This window comes from Salmo salar, chromosome 21, assembly GCF_965601325.2.
Source record: "Salmo salar chromosome 21, fSalSal1, whole genome shotgun sequence".
Lineage (NCBI taxonomy): Eukaryota > Metazoa > Chordata > Actinopteri > Salmoniformes > Salmonidae > Salmo > Salmo salar.
The window spans coordinates 2043928-2056070 of record NC_138311.1 but is presented as its reverse complement, the minus strand read 5'-3'; the positions used below and the strand labels follow the sequence as shown (position 1 = coordinate 2056070).

Genomic DNA, 12143 nt, shown 5'->3' with positions numbered 1-12143 from the left:
AAACTCTGCAGGGAAGTATCTAAGAAAATCTCCAATTACAGATGTACAAAGCTGATACAGACATACCGAAAACGAGTGAAAGCTGTAATCGCCGCCAAAGGTGCTTCTACAAAGTATTGACTCAGGGATGTGAATATTTATGTAAATTCGATATGTCATCTTCAATAAATTTGCTAACATTTCTAAAAACCTGTTTTCACTTTGTCATTATGGGGTATTGTGTGTAGATAGAGAAGACATTTTTTGGAATCCATTTTGAATTTAGGCTGTAACACAACAAAATGTGGAATAAGTCAAAGGGTAGGAATACTTTCTGAAGGCATTGTAAATGGAACTCCCAATTACTGGAACTAAACAGAACCAACCTATTGGGGCCAGGGTCCATTTGGTCCATCTTTATCTCATTCTAGTCACGTGGGAAGGAAGTGACATAAGGATAACAGGAAGTGAAGTGTGTTGCGTTTTGTGTGTGTGTGTGTGTGTGTGTGGTGGTGTGCTTCGTGTCATGGCCTGTTGGGTCATGTTGTTTCTTTGTTTGTTTACCTGCTCTGCAGTAGTTCGGGGTTGACAGACTGCTGCCTACGGAGCAGGGCCTTGCTGTGGGTACCAGTGCCCCCCTGCTGGACTCCCTGGGTGGGTGCGTCGTTGAACGAGATGCGCTTCTTCACGGGCAGGTGGCTGAAGGTGTGGGCACGCCGCCGGAACTGGAGGGCATCTGGGTCGTCATCAGGGAAACCAGGGGGCGTGCCTGGTGGGGAGTCACCGGGAGAATCGTCCGCCTGGAGGGGACAGAGTGATGAAGATGAGGATGATGAATTAATACACTTCCTGACCCCATAGCTTCTGTTGATTTAACCAGGTCTCAGATCTGTTTGTGCTGTATAGCCAACTCCTATTGTCTTTGGCATGCAGGAGTTGGCTATACAGCACAAACAGATCTGAGACCAGAATAGTGTTGCATGAGGTGGACTCTAGACTCTGGAGAATGCATTAAGGTGCACACAAGTTAGACCAAATGACACTCTAGGATAGAAATCAAACACAGCTAGAATACAAAACTTGCTGCTATGATACATAACAAATCCTGCAAAGAATCCAATCTGATTCCGAAAACTAAAATACTTAAGCAATTACTAGCAATACAATTTCCACACTCCATTTCAAAGCCAACAGGTCTGCACTTACCTACTACTAGCAAGTGTCCTCACTCACGCAATACGGTACGACTCCACACACTCCAACTCTCTTAGTCCTATTCCCTGCCGCCTGTGTGCCTCCCCATGCTGCTCGACTCATCTATTGTACTCTAATAAGCTGCACCCTGTGACTCACTGCATCACACTACAGGAGGGAAGGCACTGCACAGCTCCGTTCCAAACCAAACCCTCCATCCCTACCCTTACGCCGTCCCCGACTCCCTCTCACACATCTGACATGTAAGAAAAATGCAGGGCTACCTTGAAAAAGATACCTTGGCCTTAATTGGTCTCCCCTGCCTAAATAAAGGTTAAATAAAGGTTAAATACAGTAACTCCACATCGCTTGTAGAGAGGTTGGGGGTGGAATTATTCCTATGTTCCTCAAACCTAGTCAGTCCATTCAGCGCTGCCACAGACCAACAAGGGCTTTGGGATATGACTCAGAGGTACATTTGTTTGGTTTGGGACCAGGCCCATTTCACATTGTGAAGAGGCTAGTATAGGCCCCTCCAGTTCCAGTGTTGGAGGGCCTGTTTACAAGGAAGTGTAGAGGAAGTATTGAGGCATTGCTCAGCAGACACAGAGCTGGACACATCCCGTCTCTGTTTCCTACCCTGGCCTCTGTGTCCGGAGACCGTCCTCAGATCATAGTAGAGGCCTCACTCAGCTCAAAACACAGGTCCCGGGGCCAGGGGGTAACACACCACACAGAGACATACACAGATAGAGACACAAAGACAGACAAAAACATTGACCCACAAAAACATGCATGTACACACATGTACACACAGACTCCCAGAGACCAAGACGCACGAACACACATGCGCAAACAGTCAGCTGTGGGAAAAGGCAACTAAGGTGAATAGAATAACACATCTGACACCTTCCTTGATTTTGGAGAGATGTGCTTGCCCCATGTGCTGAGTAAGAATATTTAATTAAAAAAATTATATGACCGGATAATGAGTGAAAGACTGGTAGATCGGGGGAGGGAGGGGAGCTATTGTTGTTGAGTAATACTATATTTCTATGTTTTGGTTGTTGTGAACTGTGAGCGAAGGTGGTAACTTTGCATACTTGTTGTAGGTGCTTGTGATGTACATCTTGTGATGTTTTTACAGGAGAAAGCAAACCCACTCACACTTCTGGGGCATGTGAGGACTCATATGTTTGTGTGTGTGGTCCGACTATGATTTAAAGCAGGGATCATCAACTAGATTCAGAAGCGGGCCAATTTTTTCTTGAGTGGATGGTCAGGGGGCCAGAACATAATTACAAATAATTTGTAGATTGCAAATTGACCGCAAGAAAGCCAAACAGATATAACATTTGACTAAAACATAATAATTTCAAACCTTGCTTAGATTTGTATACGATCACATATATCTCTTAATTATGCGTGGGAATAGTTTGTATCATATTTACAAAATTAAAATCAGCCTTTTAAGTCCGACAATGAAACATTTTTTGGGGGCGAAATAAAATCAGTTGGGGTACCCTAATTTAAGGTATAACATGTACCCTCCCTGCCTCTCCCCGCCCCTGCCCATCGCCAAAATGTCTGAGGGGGGGGGGGGGGGGGGGGGGGGGAATTGACCAGAGGGTCGACATCACACCCCCGTCCCACATTTTGCATCGTTGTGACACTAGAGTGAACAACTCCGCCATTAAACAACCGTCCAGGCTACGTTGGAAAATACATTTAGGAACAAACCTGGGAATATTCATGTGTCAGAAAAGATAATGGACCTATATATTTTTATAATACAATCTTTGAGAACTAACAATCACCAAAATAAAAGCTAGACAGTAAGGGAGAAAAAAAAAATGAATTTAACAGTATTCACTTTGTTATTATGTTTGAGAAAAACAACACATTGTTAGTTCTCAAAGATTGTATTATAAAAAAATATATACAGTGAGGGAAAAAAGTATTTGATCCCCTGCTGATTATGTACATTTGCCCACTGACAAAGAAATGATCAGTCTATAATTTTAATGGTACGTTTATTTGAACAGTGAGAGACAGAATAACAACAACAAAAATCCAGAAAAACGCATGTCAAAAATGTTATAAAATGATTTGCATTTTAATGAGGGAAATAAGTATTTGACCCCCTCTCAATCAGAAAGATTTCTGTCTCCCAGGTGTCTTTTATACAGGTAACGAGCTGAGATTAGGAGCACACTCTTAAAGGGAGTGCTCCTAATCTCAGCTTGTTACCTGTATAAAAGACACCTGTCCACAGAAGCAATCAATCAATCAGATTCCAAACTCTCCACCATGGCCAAGACCAAAGAGCTCTCCAAGGATGTCAGGGACAAGATTGTAGACCTACACAAGGCTGGAATGGCTACAAGACCATCGCCAAGCATCTTGGTGAGAAGGTGACAACAGTTGGTGCGATTATTCGCAAATGGAAGAAACAGAAAAGAACTGTCAATCTCCCTCGGCCTGGGGCTCCATGCAAGATCTCACCTCGTGGAATTGCAATGATCATGAGAACGGTGAGGAATCAGCCCAGAACTACACGGGAGGATCTTGTCAATGGAAATCCAATTTATCAACCCATGGAGGTCTGGATTTGGAGTCACACTCAAAATTAAAGTGGAAAACCACACTACAGGCTGATCCAACTTTGATGTAATGTCCTTAAAACAAGTCAAAATGAGGCTCAGTAGTGTGTGTGGCCTCCATGTGCCTGTATGACCTCCCTACAACGCCTGGGCATGCTCCTGATGAGGTGGCGGATGTCTCCTGAGGGATCTCCTCCCAGACCTGGACTAAAGCATCCACCAACTCCTGGTGCAACGTGGCGTTGGTGGATGGAGCGAGACATGATGTCCCAGATGTGCTCAATTGGATTCAGGTCTGGGGCACGGGCGGGCCAGTCCATTGCATCAATGCCTTCCTCTTGCAGGAACTGCTGACACACTCCAGCCACATGAGGTCTAGCATTGTTTTGCATTAGGAGGACCAAGGGCCAACCACACCAGGGCCAACCGCACCAGCATATGGTCTCACAAGGGGTCTGAGGATCTCATCTCGGTACCTAATGGCAGTCAGGCTACCTCTGGCGAGCACATGGAGGCCCCCCAAAGAAATGCCACCCCACACCATGACTGACCCACCGCCAAACCGGTCATGCTGGAGGATGTTACAGGCAGCAGAACATTCTCCATGGCGTCTCCAGACTCTGTCACGTCTGTCACGTGCTCAGTGTGAACCTGCTTTCATCTGTGAAGAGCACAGGGCGCCAGTGGCGAATTTCCCAATCTTGGTGTTCTCTGGCAAATGCCAAACGTCCTGCACGGTGTTGGGCTGCAAGCACAACCCCCACCTGTGGACGTCGGGCCCTCATACCACCCTCATGGAGTCTGTTTCTGACCGTTTGAGCAGACACATGCACATTTGTGGCCTGCTGCAGGTCATTTTGCAGGGCTCTGGCAGTGCTTCTCCTGCTCCTCCTTGCACAAAGGCGGAGGTAGCGGTCCTGCTGCTGGGTTGTTGCCCTCCTACGGCCTCCTCCACGTCTCCTGATGTACTGGCCTGTCTCCTGGTAGCGCCTCCATGCTCTGGACACTACGCTGACAGACACAGCAAACCTTCTTGCCACAGCTCGCATTGATGTGCCATCATGGATGAGCTGCACTACCTGAGCCACTTGTGTGGGTTGTAGACTCCGTCTCATGCTACCACTAGAGTGAAAGCACCGCCAGCATTCAAAAGTGACCAAAACATCAGCCAGGAAGCATAGGAACTGAGAAGTGGTCTGTGGTCCCCACCTGCAGAACCACTCCTTTATTGGGGGTGTCTTGCTAATTGCCTATAATTTCCACCTGTTGTCTATTCCATTTGCACAACAGCATGTGACATTTATTGTCAATCAGTGTTGCTTCCTAAGTGGACAGTTTGATTTCACAGAAGTGTGATTGACTTGGAGTTACATTGTGTTGTTTAGGTGTTCCCTTTTTTGAGCAGTGTATTTATTTCCCTCATTAAAATGCAAATCCTTTTATAAAATGTTTGACATGCGTTTTTCTGGATTTTTTTGTTGTTATTCTGTCTCTCACTGTTCAAATAAACCTACCATTAAAATTATAGACTGATCATTTCTTTGTCAGTGGGCAAACGTACAAAATCAGCAGGGGATCAAATACTTTTTTCCCTCACTGTAGGTCCATTATCTTTTCTGCCATGAATATTCCCAGGTTTTCCAGCATTGTATTATCCATGGCAAAATTAATAGAATTGATGGAAACAAGCTTTAAAATGGCACAATTTTCTCTCACCTGCATGGCAGAATATGTAGAATTGCAAAAAATTTGCTTTAAAACTGGAACATTTTCTCTCAGCTGCTTGGCAAAATCTGTAGTTTTGCAGAAAATTTGCTTTAAAATATTTTACATTTACATTTTTGTCATTTAGCAGACGCCGTAATCCAGAGTGATTACCAGTTTGTGCATTCATCATAAAATAGCAGGAATAGTTTGTGCACTTTTCCTCAATAAAGTAACTATTAGCAAAGTTAGCACTAGAAAACAAACAAACAAAAAAAGCTCAGCTCCATGGAAAAATGGGTAGAACTGCAGGAAATTGCCTTAAAAATGCTCAGATTTCTCTACAGCGCCAACATGGGGGCCTCTAAAATGTAGCCACATGGACAGCCGACCGCACTCATTGCCAAGCCCCCACCTAAGCCCCTTTTTGCTCTCCAACCTAACTGGCTTTTTCTTTTTCCACGGAAAGTTGTGTAGCAACACGGCACATTTCAATAGCACAAATTGAACAGAGAGGGAGAGGGGGGAGAGAGGGGGGAGAAAGGGGCAGAGAAAGAGGGAAAGGGGGAGAGAGAGAGACTGCTACCATCGAGTGAGATGCTTTGGGAGGGGGAAAGAAAGCAAGATGGGGGAAAGAGGGGGGGAAAGAGAGAGAGATTGAGAGAGGGAGGAAGAGCAACAGAGAGGGAAGAGAGGGAGTGAGAGGTGGGAGCGAGAGAGAGAAAATATATATAGAGAGAGAAAGAGAGAGAGGGAGAGACTGCTACCATCGAGTGAGATGCTCTGGGAATTTTCCCATTCCATATGGAATACTCACTCTCTCAAAGCTCCCCCCCATGCTTCCCATGCTTCCCAAGCGACCTCTCATCTGGTTGGCGCCCTGAGGAGACAAGAGATAAATATGGTTGATGTAAACGTGTTAACTTTTTGTGAGCCGCACGTTACATAACTGAACCTGATTTCAAACAGGTTCAATATTTTGCTGACGTGGAATATCAAAAACGTGTCCCTAAGCCTGATAGCAATTGACAAGTGAGTTCTCACATCAATTGGATAATTTCAATATTCCACCCCAGGCATCGAACCGAATTTAAGAAGATTCCGAAGAAAACCTTCTAGATAATTCAAATAATTAAATAATTAAACCATGTTAACCCATGATAAGATTTTGTTTAGGGTGTGGATATTCAACCGGCAGATCTAGCAGTGAAGTTATAGTGTCGGGGGTAAGAGACTAGAATAGGTTTAGGACTGGGGTTAGGGTTGGCTTTAAGCTTAAGATTAGGCGTGATGATAGGGTCAAGGTTAGGGATTTGTATTTGTATTTACTATGGATCTCCATTAGCTGCTTCCAAGGCAGCAACTACTCTTACTGAGGTCCAGAAAAATTAAGGCGGTTATGCTATTTTAAAAACATTACAATATATTCCACAACATATTTCACAACACATTAAGTGTGTGCCCTCACACACATTTCTACAACACAAAATCCATGTGTACATGTGTGTATAGTGCGTATGGTATCATGTGTGTGTGTGTGCGCGCATGTGTCTGAGTCTGTGTGTGTGTCTCGTCACAGTCCCCACTGTTCCATAAGGTGCATTTTATCTGTTTTTATTTTATCTAATTTCACTGCTTGCATGAGTTACTTGATGTGGAACAGAATTCCATGTAGTCATGGCTCTATGTAGTATTGTGCACCTCCCATAGTCTGTTCTGGAATTGGGGATTGTGAAGAGACCTCTGGTGGCATGTCTTGTGGGGTATGCATGGGTGTCCGAGCTGTGTGCCAGTAGTTTAGACAGAGAGCTCGGTGCATTCAACATGTCAATACCTGTAATACCTCTCATAGTGACTGATTTGTCCCAAATACAATGCTTTCAGTTTTTGAAATATTTAGGACTAACTTATTCCTTGCCACCCATTCAGAAACTGACTGCAGCTCCTTGTTAAGTGTTGCAGTGATTTCACTCACTATAGTAGGTGACGTGTATAATCTTGAGTCATTAGCATACATAGACACACAGGCTTTACTCAGAGCCAGTGGCATATCATTAGTACAGATTGAAAAAAGTAAGGGGCCTAGAAAGCTGCCCTGGGAAATGTCAGATCTGTATTACAGTATGTTGGAGAGGCTTCCATTAAAGAACACCCTCTGTGTTCTGTTAGAGAGGTAACTCTCAATCCACAATATAGCAGGGGATGTAAACCCATAACAATTACATTTTTCCAGCAGCAGATCATGATCCGTAATGTCAAAAGCTGCACTGAAGTCTAACAAAACAGCCCCACAATCATTTTAGTGTCAATTTCTCTCAGGCAAACATCAGTCATTTGTGTAAGTGCTGTACATGTTCAATGCCCTTCTCTATAAGCGTACTGAAATTATGTTGTTGATTTGTTTACTGTGAAATTGCATTTTATTTGTTCAAACCATTTAAAAAAAAAGTTTACTAAGGGTTAGTAGGAGGCAGATTGGTCGGCTGTTTGAGCCAGTAAAGGGTTCTTTGCAGCTTGATGAAAGAAAACCAGTCAACATTTAAGCCATAAAATATACAGCTTGTTACCTGCATAAAAGACACCTGGGAGCCAGAAATCTTTCTGATTGAGAGGGGGTCAAATACTTATTTCCCTCATTAAAATGCAAATCATTTTATAACATTTTTGACATGTGTTTTTCTGGATTTCTTTGTTGTTATTCTGTCTCTCACTGTTCAAATAAACCTACCATTAAAATTATAGGCTGATCATTTCTTTGTCAGTGGGCAAACGTACAAAATCAGCAAGGGATCAAATACTTTTTTTCCCTCACTGTATCTTTGGGGCAGCAGGTAGCCTAGTGGTTAGAGCAGTAACCGAAAGGTTGCTGGATCGAATCCCCGAGCTGACAAGGTAAAAATCTGTCGTTCTGCACCTGAACAAGGCAGTTAACCCACTGTTCCCCGGTAGGCTGTCATTGTAAATAAGAATTTGTTCTTAACTGACTTGCCTAGTTAAATAAAGGTTAAATAAATAAATAAAATGTGCCTTTTGGTAAACTCCAAGTGGGCTGTCATGTGCCTTTCAATGAGGTGTATCTTCCGTCTGGCCATTCTACCATAAAGGCCTTATTGGTGGAGTGCTACAGAGACCTTCTGGAAGGTTCTCTCATCTCCACAGAGAATCTCTGGAGCTCTGTCAGTGACCATCGGGTCACTGTGACAAACCATCGGCTTCTCCCCGACCAAGACCCTACTCCCCCGATTGCTCAGTTTGGCCGGGCGGCCAGCTCTAAGAAGAGTCTTGGTGGTTCCAAACGTCTTCCATTTAAGAATGATGGAGGCCACTGTGATATTGGGGGCCTTCAATGCTGCAGAAATGTTTTGGTACCCTTCCCCAGATCTGTGCGTCGACACAATCCTGTCTCGGAGCCCTACGGACAATTCCTTCGACATCATGGCTTGGTTTTTGCTCTGACATGCACTGTCAACTGTGGGACCTTATATAGGCAGGTGTGTGCCTTTCCAAATCATGTCCAATCAAATGAATTTCCCATAGGTGGACTCCAATGAAGTTGTACAAACATCTCAAGGATGATCAATGGAAACAGGATGCACCTGAGCTCAATTTCGAGTCTCATAGCAAAGGGTCTGAATATTTAAGGTATTTAAGTTTAAAAGAAATTGCTACACATTTTAAAAACCTCTTCTTGCTTTGTCATCATGGGGTATTGTGTGTAGATTGATGAGGAACCTTTTGTATTGAATCAATTTTAGAATAAGGCTGTAACCTAACAAAATGTGGAAAAGTCAAGGGGTCTAAATACTTTCTGAATGCACTGTATTCTTAGGATATGCATTTACAATAGTAACAGATGGCAGCAAAGGTTTCAGATTCATGGACACCTGACAAAGAAAAAGACCAAGACAAGAAACAGGGTGAGACAAGACACAGATATTTGGAACCCTTGAGAAGATATTCTCTAGGGATTTGATCAGACACAGAAAAAGACAGAAAGAGAAGGGCAGGGAAGGAGGGGAAATAGAGAAAGAGACCGGCTGATAGACAGAGAGTGAGAAAGACAGAGACAGCGAAGGAGACAGGACAGACTTAATAGAGATAAAGTGAACAATAAATAGAGAACTATAGATTAAAAGACAGAGACAGACATAGTGGTTTTACCCGTGAGAAAATGTTCTCCAGTGAGCTGGTCAGCGAGCTCTTGGCCTTGTTCTTCAGGATGTCAAGTTTGAAGCGGCCGCCTGTCGCCGCTGTGCTGTCCGCTGGTGCTGTCGTGGTGTTGGGGGTTTTCTGGTACACACAGATAAAGGTCAAAGGTTATGCCACTGCCAAAACCACTACGACAACCTGGTTCTATTTGGGGCAACAGTGCTGTTTAAATGCAGAAACAGTCAGGTTCTTTTCTATGCTGTATAGACAGCATAGAAAAGAAGGTGTAAAAACTATTTCTTAAAAAATTCAATCATAGTCCAAACCGGTACGATTCTGTGTATAACACTGAACTTGTGCACATAGTTACAAAGAACTTTCAGTAACACTTCATAATACCGTTCAGTATAAACCATTTATAAGGCATTCATAATGTTTCACATTAGTCCTTATAAACCATTTACTCATCACCAGTGAAGACTTTTTGCAGTCCCTAATCTAAAGTGAGGGCTATGTATACTTATAAATACTTTACACACTACCAGTCAAAACATTTAGAACACCTACTCAATCAAGGGTTTTTCTTTATTTTTACGATTTTCTAAACTGTAGAATAATAGTCAAGACATCAAAACTATGAAATAACACATTATGGAATGATGTAGTAACCAAAAAGGTGTTTATTTATATTTGAGATTCTTCAAATAGCCACCCTTTGCCTTGATGACAGCTTTGCACACTCTTGGCATTCTCTCAACCAGATTCACCTGGAATGCTTTTCCAACAGTTCCCACATGTGACCAGATTCAGGAAACTACAGTGGTTCCTCCTTTAAAAGTTGCGAGCATGCACCGCGGGACATAGAGGTACCCAGCGTCACGGCTTCATTGCTCCAGACCACCACAAGGGGGAGTTAGAGCACTCAGTATGCATTTGGGTCCCAAGGTTTTTATATGACCAATCATATTGAGTGGTTCCAATGATGAATTTGACGCGAGCCACCCGTCCCTGGTGACTTTCTTCAGCAAAGATGGCTGACAAAACATTACGGTGGAAGCAAATGTAAGTAGTTATAACGTCATAACGAGTCAAGTAAAAACTGTACAATTGAAAGGAATATGTTAGTTAATGTAGAGACAAACGTTTGTGCATTTTTTTTTGTCATGAAGTTAATTTACGAAAATCGCTATTTAGCAAGTTACTGACTAGCTAACATTAGCCAGCTAGCTAGCTAGCGTTATGACATGAGTATGAATGTGTAATTCGTGTTGTTTAATGTTTTAGGGACTCTTGAGAAAACCAGCAAACCAGGCTGTCGTCTTGTGAAACAGTGGATGTAACGAATCTAGCTAGCTAAAGCATTTACTGCAAATTGAATGTATAATTGTGTTAGCTTGCCTTGCTTATATTTGCCATGCAATACAGCTGAAGTAACATAGCTAGCTAACTATTTATTTGCTAATTGTGTAGCGGAGGATAAAAATAACTGTATGACTATGGATGTGTAGCTAGCTACAGCATGTAGCCGATCTGTGTATGGACCCTAAAACGTTAGGTTCTGAACTAATATTCATACCAATCTATGAACCTCAGCTATCATAGTTGTTGTATCAACTTCAAGACTGAATGGCATTAATGAAGCCTATGGATAGAGTAGAATATAATAACTTTATTGTGCCAAGGATGCAAGTCCTATATACACATGTACTGTAGTTATTACCACACATGAGATCCCCCACATTGTAGCCTGTACATTGAATATATTCACTGATCATGTATTCTTCCTTGGCAAATAAAGGTGTGGTTCAGGTATGAATCTCTGAGATTCTTTTTCAATCATATCCAATACCAGGTGTATCAAACTCCATTCTTTGAATGATGCTGTGTCTACATGTACTGTATTACAATTATACACTTCAACAGTGTATTCAACAGTGTATAATTATACACTTTAACTATGCAATAGACTACAAACATGATTTAAGTAAAGGCTGATTTGTAATTCATGAATATAGAAATACACCCATGCATATCTAACTCCCTTCATCTGCATTAATCTGAGGACACAGGATAGGTGTAGTATTCCAATGAGATACTTCATTTCAACCAGTGGAGAATGTGAGTCGATAGAGCGCAACCTTGCGGTAGCTTGCTACTCAATGTAATAAAGTAATGACTTTTCAAATAAGTTACCTTACACGTTATGTTAGCTGACAATTTGTTAGCTACGCAGTCCTTACGAACCACATAGCATATCATTACAGCAGTATGTACCGGCATGTTAGCTATCTACCTAACATTAGTAGTTATTCATCAAACTTTCCAGTATATTAACTATAGGCTATCTAACTACCCAACATTTATTGACTTGATTATTCCCGTCATTCTTAGCTTAGCTAAATGGTATAGCCATTGTGCGTTCTCAATGGACATTTGGGTACTTTCGTAAATTCGCTCTGGCTATCTACTCCGATTTCAGAGCACTCTCGTCTGAGTGTACCAGAGCGCAGAATA

At 42.6% G+C, this 12143-nt stretch overlaps 1 protein-coding gene across 2 annotated transcripts in view; it reads right to left on the bottom strand.

The window, feature by feature from the left end:
* Positions 1-12143, bottom strand: part of tbc1d4 (TBC1 domain family, member 4) — a 160712-nt gene that overhangs the window by 61340 nt on the left and 87229 nt on the right. Inside the window, exons 10-12 of one of the 2 annotated variants that reach the window (XM_014163748.3) lie at positions 9642-9770; positions 6298-6360; positions 544-779 (exon numbers count right to left, since the gene is read on the bottom strand). In XM_014163748.3, the coding sequence (XP_014019223.1) occupies positions 544-779; positions 6298-6360; positions 9642-9770 (428 nt within the window). Of the gene's footprint in view, positions 1-543; positions 780-1185; positions 1335-6297; positions 6361-9641; positions 9771-12143 lie in introns of those variants that run through there. The other variant, XM_045704356.2, reaches the window with a different exon arrangement.